The 26,030-nt window shown below is 38.4% G+C and overlaps 3 protein-coding genes across 4 annotated transcripts in view; 2 read left to right on the forward strand and 1 right to left on the reverse strand.

The window, feature by feature from the left end:
* The window catches only part of TRPC3 (transient receptor potential cation channel subfamily C member 3), a 36,431-nt gene extending 25,995 nt beyond the window's left edge, over positions 1-10,436 (forward strand). The window contains exons 8-13 of one of the 2 annotated variants that reach the window (XM_065736828.1): positions 1,643-1,838; positions 3,312-3,521; positions 5,228-5,311; positions 7,870-7,945; positions 9,052-9,087; positions 9,521-9,605. In XM_065736828.1, coding sequence (XP_065592900.1) covers positions 1,643-1,838; positions 3,312-3,521; positions 5,228-5,311; positions 7,870-7,945; positions 9,052-9,062 — 577 coding nt within the window. In that variant the 3' untranslated portion in view covers positions 9,063-9,087; positions 9,521-9,605. Of the gene's footprint in view, positions 1-1,642; positions 1,839-3,311; positions 3,522-5,227; positions 5,312-7,869; positions 7,946-9,051; positions 9,088-9,520 lie in introns of both variants that reach the window. The other variant, XM_065736827.1, reaches the window with a different exon arrangement.
* The window catches only part of EXOSC9 (exosome component 9), a 127,558-nt gene that overhangs the window by 88,841 nt on the left and 12,687 nt on the right, over positions 1-26,030 (reverse strand). The gene's annotated exons all lie outside the window — the stretch shown is intronic.
* On the forward strand, positions 10,674-25,426 carry BBS7 (Bardet-Biedl syndrome 7). Its single transcript, XM_065736807.1, has 19 exons — positions 10,674-10,769; positions 10,840-10,905; positions 11,051-11,113; positions 11,307-11,482; positions 11,939-12,125; positions 12,709-12,781; positions 14,367-14,483; positions 15,691-15,821; positions 16,569-16,653; positions 17,669-17,771; positions 18,316-18,508; positions 19,290-19,364; positions 20,389-20,454; positions 21,768-21,907; positions 22,711-22,875; positions 23,322-23,431; positions 23,561-23,664; positions 24,405-24,528; positions 25,246-25,426. The coding sequence occupies exons 1-19, from the start codon at positions 10,734-10,736 to the stop codon at positions 25,380-25,382; spliced, it is 2,151 nt and encodes a 716-aa protein (XP_065592879.1). The 5' UTR covers positions 10,674-10,733; the 3' UTR covers positions 25,383-25,426.

Below are 26,030 nucleotides of genomic sequence, written 5' to 3' on the forward strand. Positions count from 1 at the left end.
CATTAAAGCAATTGCTAGAATTGTTATCCTCAACTGAGCTCTGTCAAGTTAATATGGTTAACTGAAAGACTGAGCCTGTCCTTAACAGATCTCCAAATAACACTTCTGTTTTTCAAGAATGGGACTTACAGGGTATGGAGATAGAACTAAGACAGAAATATGCTGTATTAAACAAGTCGTAAGCAGCACTGGATTCTTTTGGATCAGATTTACAATGTTTGTGGTAACTTCTTTGTTCTGTATTCATCCAACTAAAGAAAATGACAGTTTTTACACAATGTGATGGTTTCCTGTGATCTTTGGAGCTTCCATTTTTTCTTTATTCATTTTACATACTGAAACAAAATGGTGCTGGAAAGGATAATTATTAAGACATGAAATACTGTAAGAAAAGTATAATTGCATCAGATGTCTAATACACTTAACATTTGAATGCTTATTAGTATAGTCACTTGTTTAAACAGCAGTGTTATTCTACTAAATGTTAATATATTATTCCTATATAAAATTATTTAGCAGTGTTAAAACAGGTAACTCAATATATGCATACTGGCTTATTTTTGTTATGCTGCTTAGGACACAGCTGTCGGTTTGCTTTTTAGTGACACTGAGTAAGAAGTCATTTCCAGTAACTTCCATAGAGTACAGTAAATTTTAAAAATAGGGTCAAAATTTTATTGAATGTGTATGTCTCTTAGCTTGCATTCATTAGTCTAGTTCTCAGGGTGGTGGGTTGTGCCTTGCAGTGAGCTGTATCCCCATGGTGTGACAAGTCAACCTGCAGCAAAATTGCACTGATGGACAGCCAAATTCAGTTGTCTGTCCTTCGATGCCAGCAGCAGATCTGTCTGACTTATCTGATGGAAACAAGAATTAAACAACTGACCTATGGGCTAAGTACAACAATCATTTTCCAACAAAATTTGGGAGGTTTTCTGGTGTCGAGTCACACTAATCTGCTCTCAGACTCCCAGAAGGTCTACAGAACGGTCTGGTAGCTGTCCCAAAGCCTCGGCAGCTCGGGAGTTGCCCTGACCAAGACAGGAGCATAGAAGCACTGTGTCCTGGACCCAGAGCTTTGAGTATTCAGGTGCCTGCATCCTGCTGAGTGCCTGATTTCCACTGATTTTAACAGCAGTCTTGAACAAAGCCTGTTATAATCTGTTTGGATTCTGAGATTTGTAGCTGAGCTTGCTGCTACCCATTTTTGAGTGCACAGTTCAGTATGGTAGGTTTAAGGAGGAACTGTTTCAAGAGGTACAATAGTTTTCTTCCCATCAGCCCCATTGTTAGAGTAGGGAAGGTCTGCCCCCTGCAGAATTAGACTGGAAAATAATGAGAATATCCTTTATCTAGAAACCTAAATGTATGACAGCTTTCTAATTCCTGGACCATTCTTTTGCATGCTTACTGGTGTTGCACCTATGTTATCTACAACATATAGTTGGAGTACAGTGGGGAAACTGAGCATATGGTGAAAATACTTGCTTATATCTTAGTTTTGATCAGCTCTCTACAAACCTGATTCATGAACTAATTGCTTGAGATGGTTTATCACTTGCTATAAGCACAGGTTATGTATTTATTTGTCTATTTAGCAATAATGGCTTCCTCTTTTTTTTTTTTCCTCTCACTTCCTCAGAGTGGAAGAAAGTTTCAAAACCTTATTCTGGTCAATATTTGGCTTGTCTGAAGTAACCTCTGTTGTCCTGAAATACGATCATAAATTCATAGAGAACATAGGATATGTTCTCTATGGCATATACAATGTCACGATGGTGGTGGTTCTGCTCAACATGCTGATTGCTATGATCAACAGTTCATATCAAGAAATCGAGGTAGGGCTCTGTTCTCAAATGGTTCTCTTTTGGAATCTTGAAAGAGGGCAGCAGTATTAAGAATTATTTTAATGATCACATCTAGATATGTGGAAGTACAGTCAAAGTATTGATTCTCAGTAAAGGAGATCACAGAAAATACCGTGTCCTAGAACGAACAGCCTGGTCAAGCTGCAGCATCTCACGGAGTTGGTGTTTCATCTCATGGCAGGTGTATGCATCTGATGAGGTGCTATCCATCCAGAAATCTTAAAATCTAAAGCAGTGTTCAAACAAAGACTGCTGTCAAACAGGAAACAAAGCTATTGGGCTAAAGACCTTAGGCATGGTTACATTCCCAGCTTCATTAGGATGCACACTGCATGTTTTTGTAATATAGCACACTTCAACCTTTGATAGACCATTAGGACATGATTTAAGTGTATTTTGATGTGTTCTTTAATGGAAACCTGGCTTTCAGTTCCACCTCTGAAGCTTTTGAGCTAACTGCAGGAGTTAGTCACTTTGGTACTTAGCTACTACTGTGCACACTTTATTACACTTATCTGTATCTGTATTTGGAGTATGATGTAGGTGTCTATCTTCAGGAATTATGACTGAGTTGTACTTTGCAATGTTTAAAAGCTTTGTATGTAATGTGTTGTTTTTTTGTTTTGTTTTTTTTTTCCTGCTTTAAGTACAATATTAGGACTTGATTGTAGGTTTGCTGTGCTTTGCCATATGCCCTGAAAACACTTGACGCAGATTTCTCCAAATCTGGCAAATGTCTTGGTCAAATGAGTATCTGAATGACACACAATGTTCTTGGCTGCACTGCTGATTAAAAGAGAGATATTGTATTTGAATTTCATGGTGGTGACAAAGTATCTTTAAAATGGAAGATAATTATGGTATTTAGCATTCAGTTCCAATAAAAATTTGAGAAAATTCAAGTTGGAGAATATAACTGCTTTTATAAATCAAACACAAGTTACAAACTGCATGTCCCCCAACACACACACACACACGCGCGCACACACACACACACACGCATGCACACACACACACTGCAGGATATAGGATATACTGTATAGTTGGTTATGATACTTCATTGACTTCTGGGAGATGTCAGGGATTTCAGCAGGAGAAGGCTACTTACGATAAAGCAACTTCTTGAATTTGAAATTAAGCAAATTAAGCCTTTAAATAGCAAGTTTATGTGTTAGCCTTCACTCAAGTGCAAAAATAACACTTGTTTAAATTGTTTGTGTGCTTGAACTAAGCACTGACAATGAGATGTTGACATAAAGTGATAGATGAAATCTGTTTAAAATAGTCATGATAGAATAATTACATTTTTGCATAGCTATTTTGCAGCCTTATTAGCAAGCAAATAATATTTATGTAAAACCAGAAATGGTTGTTATTTCCTTTGGAGGCAGTTTTTACGTTTCTAGAAATGAAGTACATACCTGTTTTTATGTCTTAACACAGGACGACAGTGATGTGGAGTGGAAGTTTGCTCGTTCTAAACTTTGGTTATCATATTTTGATGATGGAAAAACATTACCTCCACCATTTAGTCTTGTACCAAGCCCCAAATCTTTTTTCTATCTCATCATGAGGATCATTAACTTTTCTAAGTGCAGGAGGAGACGTCTACAGAAGGACATTGAAATGGGAATGGGCAATTCCAAATCGAGGGTAGGTAGTGAAATCTTTTTGTTGTTTTCAAGAATTGTTTCCATTACAGCGTTTTACTTTTCTTTAAATTTTAGGGTATAAACTGTACTTCTGAGGATAGTACAGTGATAAATCATGTATTTGTATTACAGATCTGTAATTCACATTGATTTTATGTGGTACATTTAGGCAAATAATAGCAATAAATTCTATTAAGACAACAATGTCCAATGACTGGAAAAACACAGGTGAAACAAAAAGAACCGTCTGCTCAAAGATGCAGATAATTCCCATAGGCAGTGACCTAAATACTGAATGCTTTCAGCCTCAACTAGAAAGACTTCTAGTTAAGGATTAAAAAGAAAAAGAAAACCACAACAACTGATGGTATGGAGAGAGCTATTCCTTTCACTAGGCAAGTAAAGAAAAAATGTGGTCAGTATGATACCTACTTCCCAGTGTCAAAAGGTATGTTCTCAGTAGAACACAATGGGAAAGAGGGAGGATTGGTGGCAATAACTGTTAGCACTACCACAGCATTCTCAATTTGGGTATGTAAATGTTCCTTACAAATATTAATGAATGCAGTGCCACCTCACTCTTGCAAGGATTAGGTAATGATTCCTCTGTTTTTCTGATGACAAACTGGGGCAGTAACAGATGAAAGAAGAAGCATGTGGCCCCTTCCTCCTGCTCCTTTTTTAAATTTTTTTTAATGTAAATTAGGTCTCGTATATTACAAAGACTGAAAAAAAAACCCCAGATATTGATTTGTTTTACTGTAAATTACTAGAAATAGCAAGTTCAGTTATCTTTCCTATAAATTCTTTCTAGAGCCTGGGATGTTTTGTGCTGAGCTGTTGGTGCTACTGATTCTTATGTGAAGTAAAGAACTTCTCTAATTTTCTGTAGGCAGTGAAAGATATGTTTTTAAAGTGCCAATTTCAGTCAGTTTAGCTAAAAGCACTATTCTAAGTACTTACTTTTTGCTAAGATAAACTTTTAGAACAAAGCATTGAGTGGTGCTTAGGTATCATACAGCAGCAACTTAGAATGTTACTTATTAAAGGACAAAAATCCTGTTTGGGTAACTGGTGAGACAGACCAGGTGGAGCTAGTGTTATTTTGGAATACAATCCAAATGATTTTTATCTGGGAAAGGCAGTCCACAGCCTTCTCTCAGTTAGGCTGAGCAGACACACTGTTCTGCAGAGTGTACAAAGATAAATCTAACTAATCCATAGTAAAAAGCATGCCCCAGCTGATGTCTGACTGCCCACAAAAAAGTGAGCAGCCTGGAGTAGGAAAAATTATCCTACCTAGGCCTCAACTGAAGTGACCGGCTGTGTGCAAGTAGTGGCACAATGCAGGCTGACTTCACTTTCCTCCTTTTGCCATCATTAATTCAGACTCCCCTTCCTTGTTATGACCACTCATCCCCGCTACCAAGGCATAACCCATTTCCTCATCTGTGTGAGCACAACAGTTTTAGAGCTGTGCAGTGAAAAAGATGGCTACAATAATAATATTTTAAAATAAACAAATAAAATCAGGGCTATCTTGGTTTTTTTTGGAAACAAATAAAATCAGGGATGGCTCAGTGTTTTTTGGAAATAATATTCTGAGTTTGTGACTATGGAGACATGCAAAGGGGGAAAAAAAAAATGAATTGATTTCTGAATGTGAATTCTATCACATATTTTTAACTTTTTCTTTTTGCTTCCTAGTTAAACCTTTTCACTCAGTCAAACTCCCGAGTTTTTGAATCACACAGTTTTAACAGCATTCTCAATCAGCCGACACGCTATCAGGCAAGTACATCCTCGTCACTGCTTTGAGTAATACAAGGGTGTGAATGTACTAGCAGAATCTTGTACTGGGTACATGTTACCTTCTCCAGATGAACAAAACCTCCTGTAGAAAAACTCTGGGATGCTATTGAGGAAAAAAACAACACTTCTCTTGTTCAGGCCTGGCTCTTGGAAGCATTTAAGAAGCCAAATCTAAACAAAACTTATTTATTTTCCTTGATAGCTCAGTTCTGGAAATCCAAGAAGCATACTTTGAAAACTGATTTCTGGGGAAGAGATATGAAAGCTCAGTGGGCTGACAAAGTTAGCATCATTTTTCCTTCCTTTCTTCTCGTGCTGTGCAATTTGAAACTCCTGTAGATGGGAATTTTCCTCTCTGTTAAGAGGAGGCTGTCAGATATTACCTACCTGTCTTCTTCCCTGTTCAGAAATAAGAGATAATAGGAGCTCTTGTTCCCCTAGTGAAAATGTGAAAGCTATGTAATCCACCTGTACAAATTCTGTAAGGCAAGTTGTGTTAATTTTGATAATGCTATATTTTAGAAAGTAGTACATATTTTCTGTTACAGACATCCTTACATGTGAACTGAGTTTAACAAAGAGTAGACCTATTTTTGTAGCCACTTAAAGTCTAAATTAGGTGTGCTTAGACACCAGGCTTCTGGCATCAGTTCTGACAGATGCTTATGTACATCTAGTCTGCAGCAAATTTGAATAATTTGATAGTTCGGTCTGCAGCAGAAAGGGCTCATGTAAAATTACATTACCTTGCATTTGCTTTGCTGACAGCGTGCATAAAGATTACTGCAGTGCACGTGACATGAGGTAACACGTTGCATTGCAATACTCTGTATGTGTGGAGCCTCAGAAGCTAGGAATTCATTACACTAGGAATTTTAATGTAATGTCAGCTTTAACAGCCTGACAGCATCGTTATTTCATTGCTGATCACTTTGATGTAGACAATCAATAGTGAAGTTAAAAGGGGAAAAAAAACGGTGTCCCTAGGGACAGGGGATAGAGGACACTTGAAAGGTAGGGAGAAATGAGAAAAGAGGAGGAAAAGGAAGAGAAATAAAAACTAAAGACAGTACCATCTTTCAAATGGAGTATATTCTGGTGTGTAATGATGCTGACTAACAGGAAGGTGATAAAACTATAAAAGATTAAAGTTGTCATATAAAGGCTGTACTTACACTTTGTCTTGAAAAGCCCTGTAAGAAGGCTGCATACACAACAAGTAAAATAGAATTTTGTCCCCTTATCAGTGAATTGAGTCTATTGCTGCCTGACACCAGTATCTTCTCACATACTTGAATAGTGAATGTATTATAGTAGTGGCGGCAGAAAATGTTTTTGCTGTATTTTCCTTATTCTCAGCTCTCCAAAAGTAGTTTAAGAAAATGTGAAAACAAGATAGCAAGTGAGGGACAGTCTGGGAATCCCTTAGAAAGCTTTAACTGGACTGGAGAGATTAATAATGGTCCTGGCATAACAGTTTCAAATATGAAATTGTGAAACAGAACTGACAGTGGTCAGCATTTTGAGTATTAAACAACCAGTAACACCTGAAGCTAAACATTGTTACTTCTGCAGTTAAAATGTTTGAGCCTGTGGTTTCTGTGTATGGTGCCACAGTCTTATAAGTAATTATTTTCAAACACCGTTTGAAGTTTCTGTAGAATCGTAGAATACTGAGGTTGGAAGGATCTCACCAAGTTCGTCTGGTCCAGACTCCTGCTTAAGTTTGGGGAGGATTCCCTGGGGTCTGGCAGGTGCAAGTTTGAAGATCTCCAGAGATGGAGACACTACCGCCTCTGTAGGTGGCCTGTTCCAGAGAAACTGCTGGAATAAAGACACCGGAGCCTATGCCAAGAAAGGACAGACACAGCTAATGCTCAGCAAAGCTGCAGCATTCTTTCTTGCTTTGTTACCCAGAGAGGGCTCTCTATCGGCATAACTGTATCATACTGAGCAGCATTTTCTAGATATAGCTTTGTGTCTTTAGGGGCCTTGCTTGGGTAACAGTTCTGTGTTGTGTTAATTGCTGTCATTATACAGGTGGCTGCATAAGTGTCAAAGACATTTTGAAGTCATGGCATCAAAGCGTTGGAGAGAAAACACAGTGTACTTAAGTAATATAATTTTGTCTCAATTATGATGGGGGTAATAAATCTTGAGCTTAGGTGTGCCTATGCCTCTAAATGCTGATGGTGCATCTGATGACTTCTCACGAAGTTAATTGGTGACAGGAAGCCAGTCTTTCTTGTCTCCCCCTGCTAACTGCATAAAAAGGAACAAAATAACATTCTATATTTCCCTCTTGTCCTGTTCTCTCCAAACAGCTGTGGTGTTCTGTCTATTAAGAGGTAATTGGAAGAGAGACATGCTTTGTTGTAATGATGAATCTCTGTGTGCCACCAAAAAAGCCCATATGAGGCAACTATATATCTGGGGCTGCTCTTTCACTTGCTTATATCTTTTCCATCCTTGTAAGAAGGGGAAGTGAATAAAGTTTTCTTATATATGCTAACAATATCATTGTTTTAATCTGACAGCAAATAATGAAAAGACTGATAAAACGTTATGTTCTGAAAGCACAAGTGGACAAAGAAAATGATGAAGTAAATGAAGGTAAGAGGCTGTTTTGTTTTTTTTTTACACTTCAGAGAGAATTTTTGCCACATTTATTAGAAATTGGTATTACAGTGGTGCACAGACCCTTTGGTTAAAATGAGTTTATTTCTACTTCACATGCACTGAGTCCAGGTAGCAATGGAAGTATGCACAACAAAAACAGACAAGTAGGACCAAAAATGTGGAACTGAGAAAGTTTATGGGCCCCATTTTACAGAAGTAAAGTTGGTGTACAGACATGATGCGCCCACAGTCACAAAGGAAGTTTGTGAGGAAGCCACTAATTGTACTGATGCTTTCAGAGTCCTAGTCAGAGCTGTGGGATATCTTTCCGTTTCATCCAGTTGAACACCGTTTGCACTCAACAACGTGAGCCACTCGTATTCCCTTATTTGATAAATCTGTGTGGAATACTCATCTGTGAAGTTGCACATCGTTTAAAACAAACAAACAAAAAAAGCAGCACAGGGTTAACTGTATGGTGAAAAAAAGATGAAAGCTGTAGCCATTGTTCTAGTGTACAACCAGAGATCATTTCAGAGATGATGCACCTGAGCACTGTGTCCATGTCAGGACTGATGGGGCCTTGAGAACTTCTCTAATTGCAGTGAGAGGTGTGTGCTCCAGGCACAGAACCCCATGCCCCACTGTGGGTGGTGTGCAGGTCTTTCCAACTCCCTGATGTCTGTCTGGGTATTTACAACGTGTGTTTAGGTAAGTGCAGAGGAATCATGGTTCATGTACATCACAGTGCTTGGTTATCTCCAGTCTTCCCAGAGTCCTCTTTGGGCAAGGCAGCTAGCCCCTGAACCTGCCTGCAACTACTGCTAGAGAATTTAGGTATTCATTCATATTTTTCATATGTGACAACTAATTTCTGGCAGTGGGTATCGTGCAAGAGTTAATATGCCTTATACTTGCAGGAATAATAGTATTTGGGTATTTTAAAAAGCTTCTACTCTTGAGCTGGATATCTTATGCAGAAAAAGGTGGTGAATCTTGTTACAAGCCCGACCTTGACTTTTGCTTCCATTTAAATGCTGTTTTTGTCCTTGTGTCAAATTGTAACAATTTTAAATTGGTTGACTCTTTCTAATTCAAAGGATGTTGGTAAGGAAGAGGAGAGAGACTCAGAAGCTGTGAGTTTTGTTGCCAGCTCTGCCACACTTCTCCTGTGTGATCTTGGCACATCACTTCAGAAACGAATCTCTTTGCCTTTTCTCTCTCCAAGGGGGTACTAACATTTACCAGCTGTTCAGCAGTGTTGCCGCCATTAATTCATTAACCTATGCAGAGGGCTTTTTTGAGTCTTTGACGTTCTGTGTATGTGTGAAACACAACACTGGAGTTGATTGGGTTCTTAAAACACCTGTGGTACTGTCCAGAGGTGGACACACTCACATCTCATAGAGTTTGAGGTTAAAGCTTTCTGTCCCCCCCCCTTCCCCAGCTCTCATGAACACTCTGGATGAGCAGGGGACCATCTGAAATAGGCACTAATGTGACTTGACGTTATTTAATGAACGTTTAACAGACTTTGCTAATAAGTATTTCTTTCAATGGTTAATGCAGGTGAATTAAAGGAAATCAAACAAGATATCTCCAGTCTTCGCTATGAACTTCTGGAGGACAAGTCCCAAGCGACAGAAGAGTTAGCGATTTTAATACATAAACTCAGCGAGAAACTCAATCCTAATATGTTGAGATGTGAATGATGCAACAAAGAAACCGTGGCTTCGACTACAGCACAACTATTTATTGGCAATAATATTTCAGTATCTCATACTTGAAAAATGTATTGTAGATTTTTAGCACTTAATAACTTTATGTACAGCTTCTCTGGAATTTAGTCATAGGAAATTTTATTAACTCATCACCAAAAGATTGTTGTCTTCATCTTAATCATTTGAAAGTTAAGAACTATTGAATGTTTTTTTGGTTTGTTTGTTTTTTGCATCGATGTGTTAAGAAGGCATAGTGATACGAATTACTGATGTTTTAACAGGTTTGTGAATACATGCTGAAAATTCTTTGCACTGAATTTGCACGAAAAAAAAAACACAAAAACATCCTGACAGATACAGAGTAGTATTGTGCTCCTTTCAGCAGCCAGGTGGGAACAGGATCTGTCAGAGTACAGCAAATCAAGTAGAGAGTGGAGGTGGGGGACTGCTTGAGCTCCACGTCGTCCCTATAACGATGCTATTCCCAGGCAGGAGCTGAGGAGGAGCAGGTGAGGGTGAGCGCAGCTCTCAGGTAGGTCGGCACACTCCGCACAGCTGCCGTTTCATCATTCAGCGCATTGACTTCCCGGGTAAGGTTTGGTGGTTGGGTGTTCTTTTTGTAACAACTTTTGATGGTAGCGCGATCTCAAGTCCAAAGCTCCTCTTTATGTGGTAGAAATGATTTTTTAAAATTCAGACTCTGCACAGGGCCGGTATTTTGTTACACGGTGCCTCAAATGCTTCATTGTTAAATAAAATATTCCGACTTTACTGATCCTCCGCCTCGTCCCGGTGCTTTGGGCCCGCGGTAGCGCGACGCAACCAAGCGCCCGTCCCGTCTGCCACTCCGGGGGCGGCCCCACGGCTCGTTTGCTCACGACACGGTGGGCGCCGCCCAATCACGGCGCGCAAATTGACTTGGTCCCGCCCGCTCGCCGTCGCGCTCAGCCAACGGGAAGCCGGCTGGGAGCGCCGCCGTCCGCGGCCGACGGTTGCCGCGGTGACGGGTAACGGCGGCTCGGGGCCGCGCTCGGCCTTGCTCGTGCTGTGGCGGCAGCGCCATGGAGGTCAGCCTGGCCCGCGTGGACTACCTGCAGGTAACGGGCCGCACCGCTCGGGGCCGAGGCGCCGGGCGGGATGAGTGAGGGCCGTGCTTTCCTCGTGCAGGTGGGCGTCACGGCGCAGAAGACCATGAGGCTGCTCCCCGCGTCGGGCCGCAGGGCCACACAGAAGGTACGGGGCGGCGGGGCGCGCGGAGCACTCCTTCCCTCCCACGGAACGCCACGCGCCGGAGTACGGAGCTGCGGTTAGCGGAGCGAAGGCGGTGCTGAAAGCACGTAGGTGTGCGGTGACGTAACGCTGTGGTCTGCTTTTGAAGGTGGTGGTGGGAGACCAGGACGGAGTGCTTACCTGTTTCGGCATAAAGAAGGGGGAACCTGTGGTAAGTGCGTTTAAAAACGTGACTTTTAAAGCTTGTGCCCTACTAAGTACAGAAAGCCTGCGGTTTTGTCCCTACATACTCCGTAGCATCCTTAGTTTTGCCAGAGGCGGTAAAGCAGATTTCTTATCCTTTGCATGAAAAGTTGACTGTAAAATCAAAATAGCAGTGATGGCGATTGCATTTCTTCTTTCAGACGGTGTTTAAAACTCTGCCCGGCCCCAAAATTGCACGCCTGGAGCTGGGAGGAGCTCTCAATACACCCCAGGAGAAAATTTTTGTGGCAACGGGAACAGAAGTCAGAGGTTTCACAAAAAGAGGGAAGCAGTTCCTGTCCTTTGAAACTAACCTCACTGAAGACATCAAAGCTATGTGTGTATAGAGCTTGGTGCTGTCTCCTTGAAGTAAATCTCAATCTATACTTGTATGGGTTGTTTTAACCTTATTGTATGCATGTAGGCAGCAGTCAGCTTTAGCTTGTGCCTTGGCCTGTGGGAAGGAACTTAGAAAGTGATCATACAATTTCAAGAGTGTGTGTGGGGCGAGGGTTTGGGAGCAGTCTGGAGACCTTCCCAGCAGTGCATGTGCAGGTGAGTGTAGCTGAGGTTATTGGCTTTTAGCAGTGTATTATGTCCCCATATCCTTCCTGCAGGAGATCAGGAGCAAGCTTTTTCTGTTGTTTTTTGTATGGTCTTGGTTGAAGATGCTTGCCATGTGAAAGCTGATGTGTGGAACTTGCAAGCAATAGCATATGTATATACTAACCTAAAAAGATATGACTACAAGTGTTCTGACAAAATGCTATAAGTCATGTTTTCTTTTTCTCAGGCACATTTCAGGAGCAGATCTCTTTCTTTGTGCAAGCTATATCTATAACCACTACTGCGACTGCAAAGACAAACACTACTACTTGTCGAGAGATAAAATCAATGATGTCCTCTGCCTTCCTGTAGATAAAGTGAATTGCATTACCCCAGTACTTGCATGTCAGGATAGAGTCCTCAGAGTTTTACAGGTTAAAATGTTTGCTTCTGTTATGCATTGATACCATAGCATTGGATTAATTCTTATGGAATAAACATAAATACAAGCATAGTGTGCCTTATTTGTCTTACTGTCTTACAGTTTTTAAATTAGAAATCATGATCGTGAACTTGCAAAATTAAGATAGATAGTACTACTACAAACAGGCTTTGCAATTCAATGATAGAGGAAGTAAAGATCTTGTTCTGTTTTCCACTTTTAAATAAAAAGTGCTTACACGAGGGAATTAAATGTGTAAGTCATGATACGTTTGAAAATTTGCAAATTGTAGCAAGTCAGTGATATCAAATGGTTTAACACAATTGTTTCTTAGTGTCACATGTTCTCAGATTACTTTGTCATGACTTTTTAAAGTGGTAACATTTCAAGATCTGGGTTGTTTTTTAGATAAAACATGACTTAAAAAGGGTTTTCTCTGTTTTGGCTTAGAAGTGGTTTTATGCAAGAAAACCTGTGTAAGTGAAGTATGTCTGTATTAAAGAAAAATTTCATCTTTATTGGTGATTTTTCCTTTTGAACAAGAACTCATTCAATATAATTCTCTTTGTCCTCAGGGATCTGATCTGCTGTATGAAGTAGAAGTTCCTGGACCACCTACTGTCCTTGCTCTAAGCAATGGAGATGGAGGTAACAGAATTTTGTATATGCATTACTAAATAATGTACTTCTGCTGCTTTTTTGAGATTTTAGCACTTGTATTGTTAACTGCATTTCTTTTTTACTTTGAAACTGATTTAAAAGCGTAGTAGAAAACTGTGAAGCCGTATCTTACTACCTTTCTTCTTATAGTAGATATATATAATATCTATATGTATTATGTTGAGAGTGGAATTTTGTTGTACCATATACTTATGCTGAATTGAGGAACATCTAGTAACTCTTCAGGGGAAAAATAGGTGAAGATATTTGCTTAAATTATTCCAATCTGGAAAGTTGGAGGGTTAAAAACACTTAAAGAAATATTAAGGGCTTTTTCTACTTGTTTTCTGGTAGAGAAGGTTTATATGTGAAAAACAGGATAAAGTTGGTAGTAATACAAATTGGTATTAATAATTAATTGTTGGTAGTAATACAAATCCCACATTTGAAGTTTCTCTATTCACACAGAAAACTCTTTCTGAGATAGAGTTGCAGCATTTTTACTGGTAAGGCAAGAGTGAGAGGCTAGTAGGATTTCAGGGGAAAGATGGGGAGAGGGCAACCACAGGACTTTTAGATTGAGATACTGGCGAGATTACTGTGGAGATTTTGTGGTAGGGATTAATAGCTTTGGTTTGAAACTGCTCTGATTTGGTTTTCCATTAGTATGCATATAGAGATATTATTTAAAACCATGCATTGTGTACATAGATGCACACGACTGTTTTAGTTCTAAATAATATTTACATTGGGTGAAAGCTTCTTACAGTGGCAGTGAGTTGTAAGGTGATCTTGTGTAAACGGGAGCTGGACTGTTGGGGGTCTTGTTCAGGCACTGGGCTGGGTTTCTCTTACACCTGCATTTCTGTAAGTAGAATCACTACTTTCATCCATCCATGAATTGATGAAAATACTGAGTAGACCTCAAATAAACTAAAGAGTGTGGAAAGATCGATCTTAAAATAGTTTAATCATCCTTTTTGCTAATCTTCTCTAACCTAATGTAAATCCCTTTAGTATGTTAATCTGGTGCTTAATTTAGTTTCTCTTAGATTGTTTGACAGTGTTCAGATATAGCTTCAAGAAATAGTTCTTATTTGCTTAAGGTGCGTTATGGTATTATATATACCATTATATTGTCATTATATTATGTATTATTATTATATCATATATTATTATAATTTGTATTTTAGTATTGAATCTATGATATTTATAATATTTATAATATAAAATTATAAATTTTATATAATTTATAATATGTTGATGTTGTTATATCATATCATATAAGATATATATAATACACAATTAGATGTTTGTGTTCAGAATCAATAAGAATGAATAATTTCTTCTTGAAGACTATTAAGTAGCTTGTCTTTTCCTAAATTTAAAGAGCTGCATTATGAAAAGCTCGTAGGCAGAGCTCCAGAGCAAGGAGGCATTTGTTTTCAAAGCCCAACACTTCTGTTACACAACACCAACGTTAGGATTTCTTTTCCCCTGGTGGGATGAAGGTTTTCAAAACTTTTAAATAGGTTTGTTTTTATTGTTCTAAATTTGCTTAATTTCTTTTTAGGTGATTCTGGAGAAGAAATTGTGTATGGAACTTCTGATGGTAAACTGGGTCTTGTCCAGATTACTGGTTCTGCTCCTGTACCTAAGTGGGAAATTAAAAATGAAAAAAAGAGAGGAGGTATGTATCTAAGTGTCTCCCTCTTTAGTTTTTGAGCACAACTGAAATGTTCTTACAAAATAAATGTCAGAAAGTAAAATTCATAGATATTTAGGAGGTATATTTGAATGTTGTCAATACATGATGTTAATGTGTAAATACTCTTTCTTCTAAATAATTCTAGTCAGTTTGCCCTGTATGTTGTTTCCTGTACTTTAGTATACGTCCATATTTACAATATAATGTTAAGTGCCATTTGTAAAACAGTTTATTTGTACACGATCTTGTGGGATTTTTATAATTTTGGTGACTTCTAAAGTGCAAATGTGCATGCTAGATTTTTTTCAGATATGCAGTGACTTTAAAGTTCCTTCAGATTAAAGACTAGCATCTTCACTGGAAGACAAAGAAACTAAACAGAACAAAAAAAATCAGAGTGAGGGATTTTGTCTCAAGATGGAGTAAGGCTCTCCTTAAAGCTCCATGATGTGGTGTAACATGTTTGGGCATAGTGCAATATTTTTTCCCCGTTGTAGCCTTGGTATGCTGTTTCTGCGGTGTATGTTAGTACTAATTTTTGTGCAGAGGACAAGAACAGTAATAGATCTTTTCTTTTCTTAGCTTTCATGAGATAATTAAGTTTATTACTTAACTCTTTTGTTAAAAAGCCTCTCAGTATGTCTGAACTCCAAATATGAAACATGGAAGGAGTCATAAAAGTTAAATTCCAATTCCACCTCAATTTTCATGTTAATTCTCCTGCAGATTCTCTTGCTTCCTTCCCCTTTTTTCAGACTGTAACTCTGCATGCAATCTAACCACGGTTAGCTGTTGCAACGCCTGGGGGACCTCAGTCAATGACTGGGTTTGCCAGTTAAGGTGCTGTGTAGCAGCACAAACCTAAGGCAGGTTAGGTGGAAATCAGAAGCCCGTGTCTGCCACATCAGCCAGTATTCACAGCAGTACAATTGGCTTTCTGTCGGCTGTAGGAGACAAAATGTGCTTGCCTCTGCAGCTGGCAGAGCTGGACAAATAGTCTGGGAGAAAATGTGAACTTTAGGTATGGGGGAGACACTTCAGCCCTCTAGTGGAGTCCTTCGGAAATAGCATCAATAGAATCCTAAAAGCCAAGCAAGAATCTCTTTCTGTGTAATTTAATGTGGCCTTCATATTAATGCATCATAAACAAGCAAAGATGAAGTAGACAGTTTGTTTTCTTTTTCATTAGGTATTTTATGTATTGATAGTTTTGACATTCTGAGAGACGGAGTTAAAGAATTACTCGTTGGGAGAGATGATGGAATGCTGGAAATCTACAGCTTTGAGAGCGCAGATGATCCCGTCCTTCGGTATGATTATGTAAGCCCACATTCAGTATCTTCTTCCTTGCTGGAAAGGTGAATTTAAAAACTCTGTAAAGTACTGAGTATTTATAAAATTATTAAGGCTAGAATATATACTTTTGGCTTTTTTTTTTAATTTTATATGCTCTGTAATACTGATGACACAAACTTCAGAATGGTATCTAGGTATATTTAAGAACCAAGAAGTACAATGGTCTGGATTAGAGCGAAAAATATCAAAATGGTGCACAGGGTACATTAAAGCTATGACACAGCAATTACTAAAGTTTCTCCTGGATGAAACCTAATACAGTGCTTCCCTCTCAGCAAAAATAAAACAAGACAAAAAAACCCACCACCACCAAGTTGTGTGCAGTTTGTTTTGCATGGAAAATAGTAAGTGTAGCTGTTACAACTTCAACAACTCATTGACAAAGTAATTATGCTCAGTAAAGTAGTGGACTTGATCCATAGTGACGATTTCATCCTTCAGTCAGACTGTAAATCTTGCTGGAAAAGTATTTTCCTTCAGTGTTTTGCTTTAAACCACCTTTTACTGTCCTAAGCAGAGTTAATTCAGAATGCATTGGTTAAAACAATTTGATTTAGTTGTGGTAATCATCAGCTAGCTTACTCTTATAGATCTAGATATTTTGCATCCATGTAGATGCTTTGTGATGTAGGGAAAACTCCCCCCCAAAAACCTAAGCATTTAAAACAAGTTCAGTGACATTTCTCTCTGCTTGAATGTATTTATTTGCAGGTTTTATCAGAGAGCATTTCGTCAATCCAGGGTGGCTGTGTAGGAAAAGATGGTTATGATGAAGTTTTAGCATGCACGTATTCAGGTAAGCTTTGTATTATTTATGGAAGAAGGTGAAGATATGGTGATGTGATAAAACTGAAGCAGGCTGTATTGATAGTGCAGCTCATATCTCTGTAAAGTTTTGTCATGATTGGAATTAGGACGCTTTGTTGAAAATATTTATTGGAATATAACATTTACACTTCAAAAGTATTTGCTGCACTCAAAATGTATTGCTATATTTTAAGATATTTTCCTTGTGTTCTACTATGTAACACAGCATCTGATTACTCCCTGGAGTAGTCTGCTGACAAACTATGATGAAATAATGAATGTTATGTCTAAAGGAATTATTTGTTGTTGCTACAGCACTGAAATATTGATAGATCAGTATTGTTTTTTTGTTGTTGCTCTTTCTTTCTTTCTTTTTTTTTTTTTTTTGGCTCCAGTATTAGGTTTTCTTGGTGCCTGAAGTAGATAGTTGAGGCATATGAAAAACTGTGGGCATGTCAAATAGTATGGTGCATTTATATATATATAAAATATTTATATATATATATATAAAATAACATTATCTCGCTGTTTGTATTCACTTGCTGCTCTAATGCACCTATTCAGATCTGTATATCATACCTGAGGTGTCAGGATACAATCAAGTAATTTTTGTTTTTATAAGTAAATGTAATTGAGAAAAAAAATGATATATATAAAGTTCAACCAGCAGCACTGTGCAGTTTGTACTGTACTGTGTACGCATTGCCTGTCTTTTTTTGTTCTGTTTTCAACTGTAGTACTGGTTATGATGAAACTCATAAAAAATAGTACAGAGGAGTTTATTGCACAAAGTATTTCATGAAAAAGAGTAATGCTTTCCAATTTGTAAATCAAGAATGTCTGCCTGCTCATAAAATTCCATGCTCACTGTCTACTCCAAGATAGGATAAAATTACATCTCTTTACCCAGTATTTGAAACCAACGTCATTACACACATACAAACTCTGAGGGAAGATTTTTATTTAGAGCTTGTAAGAAATATAAACTTTGTATGTTGGTTTAGGCTGGCTGACAGGGCTGACTACAGAACTTGCCTATAGAGAAGGTGGATCAGGTGAAGAACTAAAATTAAGTCAAGATATGCAGAGCAAAATTTCATCTTTAAGGTAATTTCACTAGATATAAATTGAATCAAAAGAAACTGAAATGCCATCTGCCCTTCCTATGTCATTAGATTTTCTGTATCATTAGTGTATATAGAAGAACATATATATGAGAAAAGCATTCTCATCCTGTAATCCTTTTCTGTATTGCATTCAAGTGGTTATGTCTTATTTCCTTCTTCCTTCGTTTTATCAAGATAAAATTCACTTCTCCTGTACTTTCTCTACCTTCTGAATGATGACAGGCACGTGGTCACCAGCATAACTTTGAAAATACATGATGCTCTTGAAGGAAAACATTGCCCCCTCCTGTGACTCATGGATATTTCTTTTGTCAAAGTACAGCAGTGTCTACATTTTCACTTGACATGGTTCATATTTTATCTTTGATGTGTTGGGTATGGAAGGGGAATTAGCCGTTACTTCTTGTTGGAAGAGCTTGAACAGAAGTGCAGAAAGTTTGCCTTGAAGCATAATTTACTTATTTTCTATGGTAGCAGTTATAATCTCTTCATAAAGTTAACAATACCTGTTTTGTCTTTTCTAGGAATGAAGTGGAACACTTACAGATGAAAGTACTTGGTGAACGTGAGAAGTACCAGCAGTCCTCTCAATCCAGTTCTGCTGTTTCATCTGTACCTGCATTTAGTGTGAATTATAAGTTTACATTAAATGATGATGATGCTAGCTACAGTCTCATCTTGGAGGTGCAAGCAGCTATAGATATTGTCCTGGTACAGGTGAGATAAATTACAGGTAATTTGCTGCTCTGTGGTATCTGCAGTTTCTTAGCAAGATGAGGAATAATGAACTTAGTTGATCTAGGCATGAATTTAATGTAGAGTTTAGAACTAACGGCTTTTTCTGTAAAGAAATATATGATAATGCCTGGCCTCCTTCCGTTGCTGGAGAAGACAGTAAAACTGTTCATTATTTGTTTTTGTTTTTAGAAAGCATACAGAATTTTTGTCAGTTTTCTGGCACTGCTGTGAAGTTAAAAGCAGTTCCAAATCAACTAATGAATCGTTTAGGAACCCTTTAATCTTGTTTTCATAGCAATCGTAGATTTAATTACAGTTACACAGAAATCGCATCTATGTAAGAAGTAGTCTGTGCCAGAATTCATTTGAGTAAAGGACTCACTAATAAATCTCTAACATGATCTTTGTTTTTGTGAATGAGTGCTGTAACCCCCTTGTTAAAATAGAGAAACGCTTCACTTATGAATGTACTTCGTGCTTGTCTGAAAGACAGAGTTGCTTATCTTACATTAAAGCTGTCATAAACCACACGTGCAGGAGTTCAGGACACTGCATGAGAATGAGAGAAAGGTCATCGTGTTAATCTGGGAGTAAATGTTCAGGGGTAAAATGCATATCTACTGAGTTTTCATCCCTTGAATATAAATGATGAAGCAATCATTGCCTCTCTCTTATTAAAATAGTTGATGACAGTGGATGAATGCATTAGAAGCTATTCAGGAACTTAAGCTCTACCTTTTTCCTTCCTCATGTTCTGCAGAGTGATGTCCCAGTAGACTTGCTGGATGTGGATAAAAATTCTGCCGTTGTTAGTTTTAGCAACTGTGATTCTGATGTAAGTGAAACAAATGAGAATGATGTTTCTGGAAATTGCATGATGAAAGCTCTCAATACAGCATATGCAAAAAAAACTCTGGATTTATATATTTGTAATTTAAAATCCATAGAACTAAACTACTTGGTAATTTGTGAGGACTCAATTTCATTAGAGTTTGCAGAATTAGATGCCAGTAGCAAGTCATGATACAGAGCAAAGCCAACTGTGCATGAAAGGGTTTGGGAGTGACTGCTCTAGTGCTTTCTTCTTGACAAATTGGGAATGTTGAAGGCACACTCAGTGGTGTTCTCTAGTTTGAATTTGTCAGTATCATATCTGTTTACTTCAAAGTAATTTAGGTGAAGAACATCATATCCTTTCCCTAGTGTATCTCATAAAAATCAAAATACGAAATTTCTGTTACCTGGATGGTCATATGTTTGCATTTTAAATGTAATGTTTATAAACTTAACTACTGGTAGAGTTACTTACGTTATTTCTTTGGGAAGGGATGGTGGGATTGGAGTCTCAGAACTATCTTAGTATTGTGAACATCTTTTAGAATGTCTGTCTAACAATCCTTTCAGTATTTTAGTTTTAAGAACTGAATTTACACATAATTGATATATGCTGGAGCTTTCAGAAATTAAATTTATATTCTAAGTTTCTTGCCATTTATTATCATTAATGTAACTTAAAAAAAAAAAAATCCATTTGTATTTTCTTAGTGTTTTCCCTTTTGTTTCTGGATGTCAGGCTAGTATTGTAGATAAATGAGTGAGGCTGACAGATGTGTTCCTGAGGTGAAAAGTTTCTATCTGTATAATTTTTATGGTGCTATTAAGGAAAAAACAGAAGCTTCAGTTGATTGAAATTCTGACAGTTAATAGTAATTGGAATATTCAAGGGAACTGAAGGCTAATTTATTCTTTTTTTAACTTTAGTGAAGTAGCTGTGGATAAATACCAACAACTTCACAGTACACCTTCAGTTGAAAAAGACCTATTTTATATTTTTTTCTCTTTTTTTCTGCTCCTCACAGCCAAATGGCAACTGTCTTCTTGCTACTTACCGATGCCAAGCAAATACTACAAGACTTGAACTTAAGGTAAAGTGCTCTAAATCATTTTCCATAAGAAATTGTTATGTGGATGTTTGCTGCAGGGTGAAGAAATCTCACCTAACCTGGACTGACCACTTTAGCTGAGTAAATGATTCATCCAGTTTGTATTGCTGGTTGTTTCCTGAGAACTTTCTGTTTGGGGCTGCTATTCCTTTCTTTGTGTGTAGGGTTTCTAAAGGCTTCTAAAATTGCGTTACATCGGAGGAGAGCCTGGGATCCTTCTTTGGGCGCCCCTAAAATGAAAGCAGTTGAGAAATCATCAGTAGTGAATGTACTTGATTCTGGAGGTTGTGTATGGGACTGAAAGTGGAGAGTCATGGGAAGGAAAGCGCTGGCACATTTTGTCATGAGAAGTGTTTGAAGAATGTTACTCTGATCAGGGAATATGGCAAGTATTTGTATTTTGGAGAGGAAGCAGATCCTGTAATCTTAGGTTTATGCTAAAGGCATGTGGGTTTTCTCAGTTCTATGGTTTCTCATTAACAATCCAGCACATTCAAACATTTTTGTAACTACCACTGGGGAAAAGAATAAGATAAATCAAAATTATTAAAGTTAATCCTCAAGATAAATTGGATTTAGGATTTTCTTTTCATGCAGTCACCTCATACTGTGGATTTAAGATTTTCTTTTCATGCAGTCACCTCATACTGCAGCCTCCTAACCTGATATCTGTTGACTGCGCATTTTACATAAAGGAGAAGATTACAGTTAGAAATTTAAGCCTGTATAAGATGCATCAAATGTGGGGAGGTTTCTGTTTAGTTTTTGTTGAGGTCAGTTATGGACCTAGCGGGCAAGATTAAGACTCTTATTTCCTGGATCCCTTTATTAAGCAATGCGTGTGTGTTTTGACTCTTGAGCAGGTCTCTTTATCTGTCTCCATCTTTGTTCTTTTAACTTAAGGATGTGTCCCTGGCTGATATATAATGTATTTTTATCTTGAGGAAAAGAAAAAAGTAACAGTAATGGGGTCACTGAAGAATTAGAACAAGACACTGAATTATTATTTTGACTAATCAGGAAGTGAGTTAGTGGGGTTTTTTATGAATTCTACATTCACTATTATTACAGCATTTCATTAGGCAATATTCTCCTAGTTTTAAGACATGCTTAATCTGCTCTTTGTACAGTGGTTCTATCAAGTAAACATAGTACTCTAAATAGTTTCATAGTACTGCAGAAATTCTACAGATTTTCTTTATTAAATTTTGAATTAACAACCGGTTTTCCAAATCTCAGTAAATCATTCTGTTCACTCTTGTTCTTTCCTGTGGCTTCTACATTTTCTTCTTCAGATTCGATCAATTGAAGGACGATACGGGACACTTCAAGCATATGTAACTCCAAGAATTCAACCAAAAACCTGCCAAGTTTATCAGTACCAAATTAAACCACTTTCACTTCATCAGAGAACTCACTCTATTGACCATGACAGGTATTTGCGCCAACAAAAGCCTATTTCTTGAAAAACTGACACAATCCTGTCAAAACATTTGCTCTATTTTGCTGACCTTGGGTATAGAGCAATCCAATGTATTAATAGAGCTGAGGGTGTGGTAGAAAGGAAACTCTGCTGTGAGAGTAACCGCAGGCTTTTCAGTTTCACCCTCAGTCTCCCCTCTACCCCTTTAATGTCATTCTTTCCCACAGCTGATTTGACTCTAAAATCAAGCCAAGACTTTTCTTCCTTATCTCTGTATTTGAAATTTACTATTTTATGTGATTTCTACTTGATTACTCTAGCCTCAGTTAACATTTTACGTTGCTTGCATTAAATCAGAGCTGAAGAATTGAAGGAATTGAGGGCCAAATGCAAATATGTTCCATTCTTTTATGCCTCATTCCTGAAATAAATATCTGTGGTTTACAGGATGGGAAACTGTTGAATCTTAGCCATATTTCCTGTGCTTTTAGCTACTTTTCAGGTTTAACAACCTGAAATGATTTATGTCAAACAACTTCAGTTTCTTATCCAGCTCTGTCATGCTGACTGTGCAATAAAACTTGAATGTACAAATTGGTTTTTGTTTAGAAATACTGAAAACTAGCAGTAATCTGTGCTGCACAACTACTTAGCAGGTTACCTGACTTCATGCATGGAGTTTATTAAAAAAAAAGACAACTACTTGGAACTGAACTTGTTTTCTCATATTACCAATGCACTATCAGTGCCCATCCTTTGGAATTAATAGTGGTTTTTTTTTTCTGTTTTTTGTTTTAACTTTCATACTGTCATAGACCAATGAATACACTGATGCTCAAAGGACAATTCAGTTTTGCTGAAATTCACTCTTGGGTTGTGTTTTGCTTGCCTGAAGTACCTGAAAGGACTCCACCTGGGGAGAGTGTCACGTTTTATTTTCAAAACACCTTCCTGGGTACCCAGCTTGAAAGTACTTACAGGTAAAATACAATTATTAAAGGACTATGTGTCTATGCTTGGATTTTTGTCTTTTTCATTCTTGACTGTTCTGTGAGTATCATTTCATGCACATAATAACTGTTCTGCTCTCCAATGTTTCTAGAATTGAAGAACATAAATAAATAATAGTCAAGTTATTTTGTGATATGAATTGATTTCTAATTTTTATTTTGTACTGAGGAGTACAAACAACTTGGAAGGCTTTTAGCATTCAAGCAGACAAAATGTGAATAAGCATTTTGCTGAAAACTATTGCTGCAACTTGGATTAAACATGTTTAAAATTAATACTCTTTGCAACTTAATTAGTTGTATCTTCCTTCAGCAAAGAAGGCATTATTTCTAGTTCTTATATCTTAAAACACAGACATGTAATGCTTGCATGTGCTTGTAAGTTTGTTCAGCTTAAAGTTTTTCTCCCTTTATAGAATAGGTGAGGGATGTTTCAAGTCTGACAATATTTCTACCATATCCATCCTAAAAGATGTGCTTTCCAAAGAAGCTACTAAAAGGAAGATTAATCTCAACATATCATTTGGTAAAACTTCATTTATTGTCCTTTGCATCATTTTATATTCTCATCAGTGGAATGTGTACTGCTCATTTGTTTGTTGGGGTGTGTTTTTTTGTCTGTTTAGTTTTGTTCTGTTTTCTGATTCCCTACTAGATATAAATGAAGAATCTGTAAGGCATACATTAAAGCTCATCCACCCCAAATTAGAGTATCAGCAGCTGTTGGCCAAGAAGGTTCACTTAATAGATGCTTTGAGAGTAAGTATCTGAGCTCCCATGGAAGGATTCTTACAGGGATTGTGTTGTCAAGGTATCAAGTCAGAGGCATGGCATAGCCGTGTCTGTGTTTCCGTTCCCAAGATGTGTACTTCAGCTATCTAGGAGACAGCCTTCTTGAAGTACATTCCTATTGGTGCTGTATAATTATTGAATGATGTGGGATTACTGATCAATGTTGAGGATGCCTAAATCAAACATTATGCAGCAGCCATCTTTATCATCTACCATTCTTTTTGCGTGCTGATATTTTCCAGTTCCATCTTCAAGTATTTTTAGCTCTACAGATGACTGGCCATGCCAGACAAGACTGCCAGCGATACCAACAGAATTTCCTTTTTATGTTTAGACTGTTAACGTATTATGCTTTCTAGGAACTTACTGTAAAACTGAAGTGTGGTGAAGGCTTTGACCTTCATTAGGCTTCATTCTGTAAGGGCTGAGCTGCTGTGGAGTGATCCTGTTCAGCAGCACTCAGATCTAGCAGCTGCAATGCACAGGATTTTGTTAATCTAGTGTATGAAGTGACAAGTAACATCTGACATTTTGTTAGAAGACCTAGAAGATGAGGCTCTTTGAAACGCACTCTTGCTAGTTTGGAAGGGGATTGTCTTGCCTCTGAAGTACTTCCTCCTGTCAAATCCAAGCTTAATGTCTTTTCACTTTTATGTTCTTAAGCTACTTAACTGCCTTTGATTTTTATGATTTAAAATGTCTTTGAGGAATTACAAGTTCAAGAAGGAAACGTGGACTTCTTGGTGCCAGAATACCGCAGGATTTTGGAAGAGGCAGATCAACTGCTGGAGGAATACAAGAAACAACCTGCACACCTTGAGAGACTTTATGGTTTGTCAATCAGTTAAACTTTTTGTCCTAACTGCCAAATAATGCCCAGAGAGTGCACCCTGGACACCATTGTAGTAGTTATGAAGTCAACACTAATAGAGCTGAAATAATTTGATAGGTAGGTGCTCCTCAGTAGCTTCAGAACTTCTGTACGTTTTACTCAATAGCTTTTTAAATTTGTAGAACGCTCTTCTTTTTTGACAAGATGTAGGGACACGAGGCAGAGTGGCATTTAAGGATGTATATGTGACTGATGACGTTCCCAGTGGTGAAGTGTTAGAAAATGACAGAAAAATGCACATGGGGTGCAAGGGGAGAATCATAGGAGAATATCTCTTTTAGCAGAGGAGATTCTGTAATGTTGTGCAGTGCTCCCCATATAGCTTTCAGCTCAGGGACTCCCTGCCAGTCACCAACTTTGACAATCCTGTATATGTACAGCACCTGCTCTTTGAGGTCAGTTCCTTAATCTTGAGTGGTTCGGAGAGCTACATGTGGGGCAGAAATAGCCTGGTGGAAGCGAAGCTGGCTGCTGGAACATTATATCAGTTTGGGTTTATTTCAAAGAAAATGGTGGTTTGAAACATGCAGTTTAAGAAGTCTTGTCTCTAAATCAGAACCAGCCAGAATGGATGGTACACAACGGGGAGCTGAAAGCAGAGATATCTCATACTGAAAATAAAGCCAAGCGTAAGTCTTGGAATTTTATCTTTGCAGGTATGATCACAGATCTCTTCATAGATAAATTTAAATTCAGAGGCACCAACGTGAAGAGCAAAGTTCCTCTGCTCCTGGAGCTGCTGGATGGCTGCGAGCAGGACCGGCTCATCGCTTTCTTTGAGGCTGCAGCCTGAGCAGGAAGCAACGACGACGAGAGAGCGAGAGAGCGTCCATTGCGCTTTCTGCCCTTTTGTTATTTGTGTTAACAGCCTTGATTTAAGCAAAGTGGCTCTGTAGGAAAGAAAAGCCCTCTCTCCTTGTAGTGCCCGTTGCTCTGTGTGCTACGTATTGCCGTTCAGAGTGTGGTAGTCACTTCCAGTTCATACAGATTGCCCCGCGTGTGGAGTCTGCTCACACGTTCCTATGCACACAGATGCTCTTTACATCTCAAGCGAATTTACTGAACCAGCTGTAAGCACCAAATAGCCGTTTTCCGAATTGTATTTTCAGCACTGGTACAGCCTATGCACGGGGAGCGAGGGGGTAGGAACGGAAGCGCTATGTTTCTGAAGCACGTTTAGAAGCTTGTGCGCCTGAAACTCCGAGCTGTGGGTTTTTAATAAAAGCTTCCTTCACGTTTTACTCCGTAATTGAGCCGGCGGAGCGCGACGCGGCTGCGCAGTCACGCAGCGAAGGGGGAACGGGTGGGCAGGCGGGGGGGGTGGGGCCAAAAGGCGCGCGGAGGAGCTGCGCAGGCGCAGTGCGGCGCTCCGTCCCCGCCCGGCGCGGGCCGCGTGACGCGCCGGCGCTCATTGGACGGTTCAATAGTCGCGGGCTGCTCG

This window comes from Cyrtonyx montezumae, unplaced genomic scaffold (assembly GCF_038088225.1).
Source record: "Cyrtonyx montezumae isolate F1298 unplaced genomic scaffold, pur_monq_1.0 scaffold_2, whole genome shotgun sequence".
In the NCBI taxonomy this organism is placed as follows: domain Eukaryota; kingdom Metazoa; phylum Chordata; class Aves; order Galliformes; family Odontophoridae; genus Cyrtonyx; species Cyrtonyx montezumae.